We start from the raw sequence: 14,281 nt of genomic DNA, 5'->3' as shown, positions 1-14,281 counted from the left end.
AAGGAACACCTTTGGTGAAAATCAATATTTTGCTGCCAACTGAACCCCAGAATTTCCATAAATCCAGTCTAGATACATAAATCATGTCTTACATGCTCTTAGTGCCAAGCGATTGCCCTACTCTGGACCAATCAGTGAGCAGTATGGGTGGAGGAATGTATTTAGTGTTAATGACCCACCTGTGCTGATCTCTGTAGGAGTGTCCTCCTTTATAAATGTGCCCGTTATTCCATCCTCCTCCACATACGTCTCTTCTTCTTCTGCCTTAACCTCAACTTGTATATCTATCAGCTCTTCTCCCTAAACCAAGGGAAGGATCAACAATAACATCTGTAAAATATAACTTCTAATAATGTGAGACCAAATAGAAAATAAAAATCATCTTGTAGGGTCCACACATTGTCTACATGAGTAACTTTTGTGTTCTGGACACTCCTTCCCACCAACCTGATGATGGTGTCCATAGCTGTGACCTTCCTGTGTGGAATACAGAGGACGGTGACATCTCCCTGGTGGGTTTCTGTAGCTGGATGACTCCACTATGGTGTCCTGGTACAGATCTTTGTGTTCTTTTGGAAACTCTGATTCCTCCCTCACCCCATCCTCATCATCCTCCTCTTTTATCTCAACTTTAACAACAACTTTAGAATCTCTCAGGTTTCCACTCTGAATATATAATAAAAATGGCATCAATTGTAACAATTCAGATAATGTACAGATCCTAATGAAACTATCAGTGATTGTTCCTCATCTACCTGATGATGGTGAGGGATGGTGTGACCTTCCTGTGTGGAATCCCGGGAATACAGAGGACGGGGACATCTCTCTGGTGGGTTCCCATTACTGGATCCATCTGTAGGAAACACACACACTGACTGAATACATTGTTTCTATGTGTTTATCAGATGATGGGGGATCTAGGTGGACCCTCCGTACTGCTCTCTCCTTTACAATAAAGTCTCCTCTTACCCAGTGATGTGAGGGGCGGCTGATTGTCCATCATGACGTCCTTGTAGAGATCCTTGTGTCCTTCTAAATACTCCTACATAGAGAATTGACAGTGACATCACCTGATACTTACAAAGATACAGTCACCATCCAGACACATCTGCTGGCCCAGAATCCTCCTCACCTCTCCTGTCAGCAGCTCCATCATCTTCTTGGTGACTTCTAGAATCTTCTCCATGTTGTGTCTCTCAGGTTTTAGGGAGTCACATGGAGGCACTGTGATGGTCATATGATCACCTGACTTCACAAGAGGAAATCTCTGTATTGAAAAACCAATAGGAATATCATGTAAACACGGCCACAGACAGGTCCAAATTTGGCCAGTTCAACAGGAACCAGATGAGTTTCATACCATCTATGGGCAGGCTGCTTGTACTGAAGTCATTATATCGATTGACTTTAGTAAAACCAGCCTGTTTTTTTTTGTACGATCACTGCCGATGGCTATAGTTTGGAAACTTCCCTTGTCAGAATACAATAGAGCAGTGGGAGGGACTCCCCCATCAACACTGACTGTACTGATGGAGAAATAGAGTAATTTTTCTAACCTTCAACCTGTGGTTGAAGGAAAGAAAATTGCATAATCTATGGCCAGCCTTAGAAACCTAAATCCTCCTCACCTCTCCGGTCAGGTCTGTGTTTTATTACTAGAGATAAGAGTGATGTCATGTGACCTCCCAGAATCCTCCTCACCTCTCCGGTCAGGTCTGTGTTTTATTAATAGAGATAAGAGTGATGTCATGTGACCTCCCAGAATCCTCCTCACCTCTCCGGTCAGGTCTGTGTTTTATTAATAGAGATAAGAGTGATGTCATGTGACCTCCCAGAATCCTTCTCACCTCTCCGGTCAGGTCTGTGTTTTATTAATAGAGATAAGAGTGATGTCATGTGACCTCCCAGAATCCTCCTCACCTCTCCGGTCAGGTCTGTGTTTTATTACTAGAGATAAGAGTGATGTCATGTGACCTCCCAGAATCCTCCTCACCTTTCCGATCAGGTCTGTGTTTTATTAATAGAGATAAGAGTGATGTCATGTGACCTCCCAGAATCCTCCTCACCTCTCCGGTCAGGTCTGTGTTTTATTAGTAGAGATTAGAGTGATGTCATGTGACCTCCCAGAATCCTCCTCACCTCTCCGGTCAGGTCTGTGTTTTATTAATAGAGATAAGAGTGATGTCATGTGACCTCCCAGAATCCTCCTCACCTCCCCGGTCAGGTCTGTGTTTTATTAATAGAGATAAGAGTGATGTCATGTGACCTCCCAGAATCCTCCTCACCTCTCCGGTCAGGTCTGTGTTTTATTAATAGAGATAAGAGTGATGTCATGTGACCTCCCAGAATCCTCCTCACCTCTCCGGTCAGCAGGTAGATGATCTCCAGGGTGAGGTTTAGTATCTTCTCAGTCATGTGACTCCGGTCCTCCTCCATCCTCAGTGATGTGGTCATGTGATCTCTGCGGGTTTCTCTGTAGACGGACAGTGGAGAATTTTTGGTTGTATCGGTTGGTTGGTTGTACAATATTCAGATGGGGATATAAGGGGTTAATTGGTGGGCTGCACAAATGTGAATTGGAACAAGTAAATTGGGTTACCTAGGGGTCCATTTATAAATAACATTTATACTATAATTCAAAATAAAAGAAGAGATGGGAGGACAGCGCGATCGTAGGGGATTAGAGGAGAGTGCTGACAGCCGGGGAGCAAACGTAAGTAACCGTGTTTTTCCTGGTTCCCTACACCGAAACAATCATGTAACCCTTGGAGTTGAGCTCCCCCCGCTATGTAAGGGTTAAATGCTCATTTTGATTTCGGTCATTTTTCATTTCCCCGGAGCTGGGCTTTAAAAAAAAACAAATAGTTTTTTTCACACGCGGTAACATATGCATTTTTGCTCCTATAAAAAAGGTAACCTGTGTGTATCCTGATCTACCGGGGATAAAAGACATCACAGTGACTATGGAGGAAGAGGACGGACATGACGGGGGGGGGTTACTGGGTGTAAATATAAAATAAGATCTTATTACCTCCTCAGCTGCCAGTTCTAACAATGTCTCTTCTCTACTTCCTCCTGACTCACCTCTCACCCGGAACGTCCTGTTTGTAACTGACGTCACTTCCTGTCTTCCATAGAGACTTCCTGTCTGGGTAAGAGTGAGATCACCACCTTGTGGAGCTCAGAGGAACTGCAGCCCTGAGAAACGTCTCGTAGTGTGAACACGGCCTTGTGCTGTATATCCTTATAGATGGGGTCATCTTCACTCCCACCAAGGGGGGAGAGAAATATATTACTGCTTAGTCCAATCTTTCTCAGCCAGGGTTCCTCCAAAGGTTTTTAGGGGTTCCTTGACCAATGAACTATTTCTGTCTCTCAGTAACAACTGACATCAATGATCAGTAAGGAGGGCAGTCTTCTTACTGATGACAATGTAAAAATGTCCTTCTCCCACTGACCACTGATATAAGGGGGTCCTTTTCCCATTGATCGCCAATGTAAGGGACCACTACACTGATAAAAGGGGTCCTTCTTCCTTTGGTCACCAATGTAAGGGATAGAGTTGGGCCGAACACCTTCCAGTTTGGTTCGCACCAGAATTCTCGAGGATTGCAAAAGTTCAGACCCAAACTGCTACCGTAATTTAATTTCCTGTTAAAGTCTATGGGACCTGAACTTGAAAAATCAAAAGCCCATTTTGAAGGCTTGTATGCAAATTATTGGCCATAAAAAGGGTATGGGGTTTTTAAATGAGCAGTTATTTTAATCATGATTAAAGTGAAACAATAAAAATGAAAACTTCCTTTAAATATAGTGCCTGGGTGGTCCCCTTAGTCTGCCTGTAAAGTGGTGCATCTGTACCAAGTATAAAACCTGCCGCAGCAAAAATTACATTTATTAAAAAAAAAAAGAAATTTCCCCTGCAATCTTTCTTTATTTTGGAGACAATGGCTTGGGGAGCCAGTCTGTATGATGAGGCCATATCTTAGTGCATTTAGAACAAGATTAGAGATTTTTTTGGATTGTGGTGTCTCTTTGGCAGACCTTGGATGGAAATAACAAAGTTTTGCACCACAGTGAGCAAGCCAAATTATAGTACACTCAGGCCTAGCTTAAAAATGTTTTTTTTTTAGATAAAATCTGGTGTCTCCCTCACAGACTTTGGATAGAAGTAACAGGTGTGGAAAAGTTGGGTTTAGGATGTTGGTGGTACCTTCACACCATAATCCTACATAGGTACTCTTGAAAATAAGTCTGTTTATTTTTCTTAACGAAACATACAAGAATTGTATGTAGACATGGTGACAAAACAAGCTCCTGCACTGAGCCCTGTCCTGCATCCTTCCTAGTTGCAGTGTTACCCAGTGTGTATATATCATCCCTGACCATGCTTGCTGGACCACGTGTCAGTAGTAATGGGGACCTTGCTGCTGACTGCCTTGCCCAACGATGCCAAAACATTGCCTTCCACAGGATGGTATAGAGCTGGAATGGCCTTACGTGCAAAGAAATAGCGACTGGGAACCTGCCATTGTGGTACAGCATATTCTGCAAATTCATGGAAGGGGGCAGAATTCACCTGACAGAAAGGCAGGAGTTGTAAAGCTAGCAGCTTTGACAAGCTGGAAATTAGACACTGGGTATGTGGGTGGCAGGGAGAGTATTTGTTTTCAATGCAGCAGCTGGGCAGAGAAATTTGCCTGCTATACTCTACAGCTGGTGGTGTGCTGCTGGCAGTCTTGCTGCAGGGACCAGTGACACCCTTTCGATATACCATCATCCCTATCCATCGAGGCTGCTGGGAGGTCATGAGATATAGCAGGGGTAGACCTGAAAGGTGAGGAGTGAAGAGGAGAAGAATTGTGTGCCTTGCGTGTGGCTTTCAAGTGCTCTTGCCAACGGGCTGAGCGGTGGGAGGTTAAATGCCTTGTCAAGCATGTGGTTCCCAAATGGTTGGCGTTTTGCCATGCTTGATCTGCTTGCGGCAGAGATTGCAAATTGCAACAGTGCAATCGGCTGCACATGTGCTAAAAAAGGCCCACACAGCTGAGCTGTGGGAAGTGGGCCGGGAGATAACCGCTTCACAACATGATTAAATATTGTGGCTGCTCTCTAGTATTCCATGATAGCTGTCTCTGGAGGACATCTTCTATGAGTTGACACTAGTGAGCAGTCCATCGCAGCTGCCAGAGAGACTATTTCTGCCTCCTTGTTCACAGCTACTCCTGCCATAGCCCCAGCATCATGCATGGAGGAGTTAGTTGAGTTATTTGAACACAGCATCAGCAACTTGCTCCTTGATGATGCACAGCCATTACTTGATTCTGATGTTTGTTCTGAGGTAGAAGGTAGGAACAGAGCCTACAGAGAGGGGAGAACACTGGTAAACAACAAATTGGCAGTCATGTTTCCCCAGCCACAGCGTATTGCCGAGTTGGCTCCAGTGATGATGATGATGGAGGGGATGAGGATGATGAGGTCCTGCGACCTGGGTCCTGGATAGAGAAGATAAATATAAAATAGATAGTGCAGCGCTAAAATCAAGTCCACATATCAGTCAATAAAACACCATCCATGTAATCTTCGGTGATATATGGATACAGCATGCAGGTGACTCCGTGGGTATATATAAAACCTCCGCCAGTAATAAAGATGGCCTCTCACCTCACTGAGGGGACCCTTTGATTATAGAGGGTCAAATACACCTTCCCTTGTGGGCACAATTGGATGGTATCATATTGTATCTGCTGATGAAGTCCCCGTCCATAGGGACGCAACATTTTTACATATACCCATGGAGGTTTTACATATACCCATGGAGTCACCTGCATGCTGTATCCATATATCACCGAAGATCACATGGATGGTGTTTTATTGATTGATATGTGGACTTGATTTTAGCGCTGCACTATCTATTTTATATTCTCTTGAGGGATTTGTGATTATTGACCCTGGTGTTCAGCAGCTATCTCGGTATAGGGTTTTTGATTGCGCTGATTTGTTTTTCTTTTTACCCTGGATAGAGAAGAGGAGGAAAGTGAGGGGGAGAAACAACCCCAATGAGGCAGCCATCATAGAAGAGTAGAGAGCAGCCACCCTATTCCATCACATTGTAGAGCTGTTAACTCCGGGCCCACTTCCCACAGCTCAGCTGTAGGCCTTATTTAGCACATGTGTGGCTGATCTCACTGTTACAGTTTGCAGTCTCTGCCACAAGCAGATCAAGCATGGCAAGAACACCAGCTATTTGGGTAACACATGCTTGACAGGGCATTTAACCTCCCACCACTCAGCCTGTTGGCAAGAGCACTTGAAAGCCACAAAAAGGGGAATCAATTCTTCTCCTCCTCACCTTTCAGATCTACCCCTACTATATCTTATGACCTCTCAGCAGCCTCCACTGACAGGGATGATGGTATAGGGAAGGGTGTTACAGTTCCTTGCAACATGTCTGTCAATAGCACACCACCAGCTGTAGAGTATAGCAGGCAAATATCTCTGCCCCAGCTGCTGCAGTGAAACAAAAAATACTCCCTGCCATCCACATGACCAGCTTGTCCAAACTGCTAGCTTTACAACTCCTGCCTTTCCTTCTGGTGGATTTTGCCCCTTCCATGAATTTGCAGAATGTGCTGTACCACAATGGCAGTTTCCCAGTTGGTATGCATTTGCATGTAAGGCCATTCCAGCTTTGTACCATCATGTGGAAGGCAATTTTTTGGCATTGTTGGGCAAAGCATACAGCAGCAAGGTCCACGTTACTGCTGACACGTGGTCCAGCAAGCATGGTCAGAGACGATATATTTTGTTCACAGTACACTGGGTAACTGTGTTTGCAACTCGGAATGATGCAGCACAGGGCTCAGTGCTGCAGATTGTTTTGTAACTATATACCTGTTAGTTTAACTTCTATAGTCGGGAAGATACTGGAGCATTTAATAAAAGACCACATAGACGAGTTCTTGCTGGAAAAAAACATTTTAAGCAACAGACAGCATGGATTCATGAAAGACAGAAGTTGTCAGACAAACCTGATTTCTTTTTATGAAGAGGTAAGTAAAACCTTGGACAGAGGGGTGGCTGTGGTCGTGGTATACTTGGATTCCGCACACACGGCTCATGTGTAAGTTAACGTCTACAGGCTTGGAAATATCAGTTTGTAAATGGATAGAAAACTGGCTAAAAGACAGAATTCAGAGAGAAGTGGTTAATGATTTTTCCTCTGAATGGTCTAAGATTATAAGTGGTGTACCCCAAGGTTCAGTGTTGGGACCCTTAGTCTTTAATATCTTTATAAATGATATTGGGTCTGGGATCAAAAGTAACATTTCTGTCTTTGCAGATGACACCAAGCTATGCAGTGGAATAACATCCTTACAGGATGTCTCCAATTTACAAGCTGACCTCAATGCTCTGTCTGATTGGGCGACTATGTGGCAGATGAGGTTTAATGTTGAGAAGTGTAAAGTTCTGCACTTGGGGGCTAAGAATATGCATCATACATACTAGGGGGAGTACAACTGGGGGAATCTGTAGTGGAGAAGGATCTGGGGGTTTTGGTAGATCATAAGCTCAATAATAACATGCAATGCCAAGCTACGGTTTCCAAAGCGAGCAAAGTCCTTTCTTGTATTAAGAGAGGTATGGACTCTAGAGAGAGAGATATCATTTTGCTCCCCTGTTCAAATCATTAGTAAGACCTCATCTGGAATATGCAGTTCAGTTTTGGGCACCAGTTCTCAAAAAGGATATCGGGGAACTGGAGAAAGTGCAGAGAAGGGCAACCAAACTGATAAGAGGCATGGAGGAGATCAGCTATGAGGAAAGATTAGAGGAACTGAATTTATTCACTCTTGAGAAGAGGAGAATAAGGGGGGATATGATCAACATGTTTAAATATATAAGGGGTCCATATAGTGACCTTGGTGTTGAGTTATTCACTTTATGGTCATCACAGAGGACAAGGGGGCACTCTTTACGACTGGAGGAAAAGAGATTTCATCTCCAAATACGGAAAGGTTTCTTCACTGTAAGAGCTGTGAAAATGTGGAATAGACTCCCGCCAGAGGTGGTTCTGGCCAGCTCAGTAGATTGCTTTAAGAAAGGCCTGAATTCTTTCCTAAATGTACATAATATAACTGGGTACTAGCATTTATCCATTAATTCAAAATATACCAGTTCAAAATACCCGTGTGCAGTAAGCTTTCAAGATGGTTTCTTCTTTCCCCCCCCCCCCATTTTACTCCCTCACCCCACCCCCTATCCAGCCTCCCGCCATTTACTCTACCATACTTCTTAAGACTAGACCCGCCCCATACCATCCTGCCCCACCCCCCCTTCTGTTCTGACCTTGTCCTGGTCTAGCCATATTTTCCATATATTTTCAAATTTCTTATAATTACCCCTCTTCTTATATATGTACTTTTCCCTACAGATCACCTCCCTTACTGCATTCTCCCATTCTGGCACCGTCGGCGCCTCCTTTCTCTGCCAGCGCTGTGCAATGAGCTTTCTTCCCTGGAACAGGCATCTAACCCTTGCTGTCTGTATGTCCTTTGATATCGCTTTATCCTCCGTCAGTCCCAATAGGCACTCTCTCGCCTCCAACCTCAGCGACGTCCCAAGCACTGCGTTTATTTTTTCCACCACTCCCTTCCAGTATCTATGCAATTTGGGACATCGCCAAAACATGTGAATCAAATCTCCGTGCCCCCCTCCACATCTTTGGCACTTTGGGTCAGGTCTCTTACCCCACTCGAATAATTTCAGGGGTGTGTAATATGCCCTATAGGATAAATAGAAGTGAGACATCACCTGTGAAGGAGAGAGAGTAACCCTGGGCCCTAGCGACAAGACATACTCCCATTGATCATCAGACAGTGCTCCCACATCTTTCTCCCATTTAATCCTATTTTTATTTTCCACCATACCTTCCTGGGCTGATGCCTTCAGGCATCCATACAAGCCAGAGATCAAACCCCTCGTAGAGCCTGCGTCAATCAGCTTTCTCAAAGAGGCCATTTCACACCATACTGGTGTTTCCTTCCCGAATTGTGCCTCCAGGGCATGTCTAATTTGCAAATATCTATAAAATGACCTATTGGAGATTGCGTATTCCTCTACCAGCTCACGAAAAGATTTTAACCTCCCAACCCTGTACATCTGTGCCAAGTAGTGGATACCCTGACGGTCCCATTCCTCGAAACGTCCCATCTTTTTAAGCTCATTGAGGCTGTTGTTATCCCAAAGTGGGGAGAATTCTGCAAAGCCAGTATATCCCAAAATTTTTTTGGCTTGTACCCACACCTTAACCATCATCCGGGTAGTGGGGCATTTAGTGCAAAATGAGTCTGCCTCTAATCCCTCCGCAATTGTGTCGTGAGCAGTGTCATTCAACAGAATACTACCCCCCACTCCTTCATCCCCTAGCCTATTGCTACCTCCCACCTGTTGCAATTGGGCTGCTAAAAAATAGTCTCGTGGGTCTGGTACCGCCAGGCCGCCCTTCGCCTCTGGTTGCCGCAACGTCCGCAAACCGATCCTAGCCACCCCATTTTTCCAAATAAGCTCCCTGAACACACTGTCGATTTTTTTAAACCAGTGCTTGGGAATCCAAGCAGGGGAGTTCTGCAGAACATATAAAATTTGGGATAGCCAGACCATTTTGATCAGGTTGCAGCGCCCGGCAACCGAGAGGGGTAGGCGTCTCCACACTCGACACTTCTGCTTCAGCTTTTTCAACAGTGGAACGAGGTTTCCGGATATGTACTGTCCTGGATCGCTAGATATATTGATCCCCAGATATTTCATTTGTCTGACTACTTTGACTTGGGATACTTGGGGAGGGAGGGGTACACCCAGGGGGTCTATAGGTAAAATCACTGATTTCTCCCAATTGACCAATAACCCGGAGAAAACACCAAACTCCTCAATTATCCTCATAGCTGATTCCAATGATTCCTGCGTGTCTGCCAGAAACAGCGGAATATCATCGGCGTACAGGGCTACTTTGTCCACCCCTCTTCTTCTTTTAAACCCCTGTACACCCTGTGCCATCCTTAAAGCAACAGCCAAGGACTCGATTGCCAGGGCGAAAAGCAGGGGGGACAAAGGGCACCCCTGTCTTGTACCCCTGCTCAGCTGGAACCACTCTGAACACTGTCCATTAATTTTAACCTTGGCCCTCGGATTAGCGTACAATAAACTTAGCCATTGGACAAACCCAGAGCCAAACTGGTATTCCGCCAGCACCTTCCACAAGTAGTGCCATTCCAGAGAATCGAAGGCTTTGGCCGCGTCCAATGAAAGAACCGCTCTCCTGCCACTATTTTCTATGGGTATTTGCATGTTAAGGTATACTCGTCTTATGTTCGTACTTGTGGATCTGTCCGGGATAAACCCGGACTGGTCCACATGTATTAATTTGGAAATTATCTTGTTCAGCCTAGCGGCCAATACTTTCGCCAAGATCTTCACGTCCGAACACAACAGCGAGATGGGCCTATATGAAGTCATATCTGTTGGGTTCTTCCCTTCTTTCAGCAATGTTATTATTATAGCTTCCGACATAGAGGAAGGTAAGATTTTATCCTCCCTGGCTCCATTAAATACCTCCAAGAGTAAGGGCAATAGTACCTCCCCATATTTTTTAAATGTTTCTATGGGCAGACCATCCGGGCCTGGTGACTTTTGGCCCGCCATGTCTCCCACTGCCCTTTGCAACTCCGCGAGAGTCAATGGGGCATCCAGCATTTCCCGGTCCTCCCTTGTTACTGGAGTTATCTCCAGCCCCTCAAAAAAACCCTGCATTTCCCCCTCCACATTTGTTTTAGATGAACTATATAGTTTCTCAAAGTATGACCTGAATTCACCCAGTATGTCAGGGGTAGTTGTTTTTAATACTCCTTCCCTCCCCTCAATTGCTGGTATAGCAATCGGGGGGCCATTTGCCTTGATTATCAGGGACAGAGCTTCCCCGACTCGCTCTCCTTCTCCAAAAAAGCTCTGCCTCTGAAAGGATCTAATTTTTTCCATCTTTTCCCGGAGTACCCTGCTATACTCTTCCTGTCTCCTCACCCAACACTCATAGCTAGCTTGGGATGGTGTTACTATGAACTGCGCCTCCGCCAGTCTCGCACTTTCTTTGGCTCCTAATTCCTCTGCTTGTGACTGTTTTCTAATATATGCGATTTTCTGAATTAGGGCTCCCCGGAGGTAAGCCTTCAGGGAGTCCCAGACTACCCTCAATGGGGCCGATCCTAAATTAATATTAATAAACTCAGACAGGCCTTCCATCACTTTCTCCTCCTCTCCTATAAGCTCGAGCCAAAAGGGGTTAACCTTCCAGCCACCCCCACTGTATCGCTCCCCTACCTTTACAGTGGTGATAACTGGCGTGTGGTCCGAGACACCTCTTGGCTCGTAGACTATTTCCTCCACTACGTTTAGTGCTTCCATATTACCCAGGACGAGGTCAATTCTGGATAAGGTGGCATGAGTCCTGGAGTGGCATGAATATTGCCTCTCTTCCGGATGCCTCCTCCTCCAGATATCCACCAGCCCTATTTCATCACAGTATTGCAAGAGGGGGCTCTTGGTGACCTCACTGGTTTTGCATTTTGGTGGGAACCTGTCTAAGCTCTTATTCATCGTCATGTTAAAATCCCCCATTACTATTACCAGGGTCCTGGGAGAGTCCGCTATGAACCTGGCTAGCATTTATAGGTAAAGTTGATCCAGGGAAAATCCGATTGCCTCTCTGGGATCAGGAAGGAATTTGTTCCCCTGCTGTAGCAAATTGGAGCATGCTCTGCTGGGGTTTTTTGCCTTCCTCTGGATCAACTGTGGGTATAGAATTGGGTCTATTGGATTGTACGATATATATTTTTTTTTTTTGTAATGTTGAACTGGATGGACTTGTGTCTTTTTTCAACCTGACTAACTATGTAACTATGTAACTCCACCCCCTTCTCCATGTCCTGCTCTGTTGGATTTTCCTATGAACCTCGAGTACCCCCTAAGCGTTTAAGGGGCTATTCAACGAGCCAGGCTAAAAGGTGTCATGCAGTGCTTAAGCTGGTCTGTCTAGGGGACAGGAACCACACCAGAGCAGAGATTCTTTTAGCTCTGCAGGGGAAGGCCCAGAGGTGGTTCACGCCATGCCAGTTGGAGCCAGGAATGGTAGTGTGCCATAACGGCATAAACCTCCTGTCCGCACTTAGACAGGGAATGTTGACACATGTACAATGCTTGGCACATCTCCTCAATTTGGTGGTGCAGTATTTCTTAAACAGGTACCCAGTGTTGCAAGATCTAAGGCAGACCAGAAAAGTCTAGCCATTTCAGGTGGTCATACACAGCAAGTGCTTGGTTGGCTGAGATTCAGTGGGAATTCCACCTGCCCATAAACTGCCTGATTTTTGACATGCCTACTAGGTGGAACTCAACTTTGGCAATGCTGCAGCAACTGCACATGCAGTAGAGGGTCGTAATGAGTACCTGTGTGAGTATGGCACAAGGACAGGCTCAGGGCAGCTCAGCTTTTTTTTTCCCACGCCAATGGCTGCTGATAAAGGATGCATGCACTGCACTGTCACCATTTGAAGAGGCCACAAGGATGGTGAGCTGTCACAATGCAAGAATCAGTGACATAATCCCTCCTGTGTTCCTGCTGGAGCAGACTCTGCGTGGCATTATGGACAGGGCACTGGAAGCAGAGCAGCAAGAGGAGGAGGAGGATTTCCTTTCCTCTCAAGGCCCGCTTTATGTGGACACCTTTCTTCCTATGCCATAGAACATACAAGAGGAGAGGGAGGATTCTGGCAGTTTTGGAGGCATAGAAGTAGAGGAAGACATACGTCAAACCTTAAGAGATGGTTTTCAGTCCCCAGAAACCTTGGTAATGGTACGTGACTGAGAGGAGGTAGTTCCAGATTTTGTAATCCTCAGTGACCCCGAGGACTCTGCTTCTCATGCCTCCACCAACTTGCGGTGCATGGGCTCCCTTATTGTGCAAGGCCTGTAAACGGACCCAAGAATGCGTGGCATCAAGGAAAAGAATCATTATTGGTTGGCAGCCCTCCTTGACTACTGTTACAAAGGGAAAGTCTCGGAACTCATTCTGCCCTTGCAGAGGGAGCAGAGGATGAAATATCTTGAGGACACCCTAAAGAGGAGTTTATATAATGCCTTTCCAGACTCTTGTAGGTTACAGCCTCATGGAAAAGCTAGTTTTGAGGCTTCTGTTGGTCAAAGGAGGAGCAGTGGAGAAGGTGGCCACCTCAGTGATGCATTTGAAAACATTTTTGTACTCGCGACCAGGGCTGTCAGCTTCAAGATCCCATCGGCAGCGTCTGCATCATATGGTGTAAGATTATCTAGTGGCGAAAACAGACATGGAGCTTTCCAGTAGATGATCCACTGGGTTTCTGGGTCATGAGAATAGACCACTGGCCAGAACTTGCCCAGTATGCAATTGAGCTGCCCTGCATCCAGCATGCTTTCTGAACGGACATTCAGTGCTGCCGGAGGTTTTGTGACAGATAAAAGAGCGTGTCTGTCCACAGACTCCATTGACCGGCAAACATTTATCAAAATGAAGCAGTCCTGGATTAGCAGCAGCTATTAAGCTCCTGATGCCAATGTTGCTGATTAAGTGTTAATGGGATCTCAAATCTCTTCAAGACTGTCTAGGTTCCCTTGCTTTGTGGGTGTTGATTTAATCTTGAAGTAATTTTTTGGTATAGGTTTCATGGGCACAATTCACACTCGAGGACCAATTTTTCATCACCTGTTTGACAGGTGAATCAAATTTCAATATTTTATAGCATGGACAATTCTTGCTTTCATCAAGAGTGTGAAGGCACCACCAACATCCAAAACCCGATTTTTCCAAACCTGTTACTACTATCCAAAGTCTGCGAAAGAGACTTCAGACTTAATGTAAAAAAAATATTAATCTTGACCTGAGTGTACTATAATTTTGCTTCTTCACATAAGGCTTGTTCACTGTAGTGAAAAACTTTGTTATCTTTATCCAAAGTCTGCCAGAGACACCAAAATGTATCCAAAAAAGCTCTAATCTTGTTCCCTGTGCACTACATTGTGGCCTCATCATACAGACTCAGCAAGCCACTGTTTTTTTTTTAAATCAGAGACATTTTATTAAGGACTAAAACAAGAAACAAAAAAATTAGTACACATATAAAGTTTCAAAGACAGTTCAACAAATACTATTAGCATCTGGTTATAGCATTACATTTATCAACAACTGAAGCAGTGA

The 14,281-nt window shown here is 45.0% G+C and overlaps 3 protein-coding genes across 3 annotated transcripts in view; 2 read left to right on the top strand and 1 right to left on the bottom strand.

Moving 5' to 3' along the window:
* The window catches only part of LOC141106826 (uncharacterized), a 559,651-nt gene that overhangs the window by 147,844 nt on the left and 397,526 nt on the right, over positions 1 to 14,281 (top strand). The window lies entirely within an intron of this gene.
* The window catches only part of LOC141105470 (uncharacterized), a 205,504-nt gene that overhangs the window by 86,184 nt on the left and 105,039 nt on the right, over positions 1 to 14,281 (top strand). The window lies entirely within an intron of this gene.
* Positions 1 to 14,281, bottom strand: part of LOC141105471 (uncharacterized) — a 120,413-nt gene that overhangs the window by 4,156 nt on the left and 101,976 nt on the right. Inside the window, exons 19-23 of the mRNA XM_073595321.1 lie at positions 1,133 to 1,321; positions 970 to 1,042; positions 756 to 853; positions 448 to 666; positions 180 to 300 (exon numbers count right to left, since the gene is read on the bottom strand). Of these exons, the coding sequence (XP_073451422.1) occupies positions 180 to 300; positions 448 to 666; positions 756 to 853; positions 970 to 1,042; positions 1,133 to 1,321 (700 nt within the window). The remainder of the gene's footprint in view (positions 1 to 179; positions 301 to 447; positions 667 to 755; positions 854 to 969; positions 1,043 to 1,132; positions 1,322 to 14,281) is intronic.

This window comes from Aquarana catesbeiana, linkage group LG08, assembly GCF_042186555.1.
Source record: "Aquarana catesbeiana isolate 2022-GZ linkage group LG08, ASM4218655v1, whole genome shotgun sequence".
In the NCBI taxonomy this organism is placed as follows: Eukaryota; Metazoa; Chordata; class Amphibia; order Anura; family Ranidae; genus Aquarana; species Aquarana catesbeiana.
Note: the sequence above shows the minus strand (reverse complement) of the source record. Positions and strands in the feature narration are given on the sequence as shown.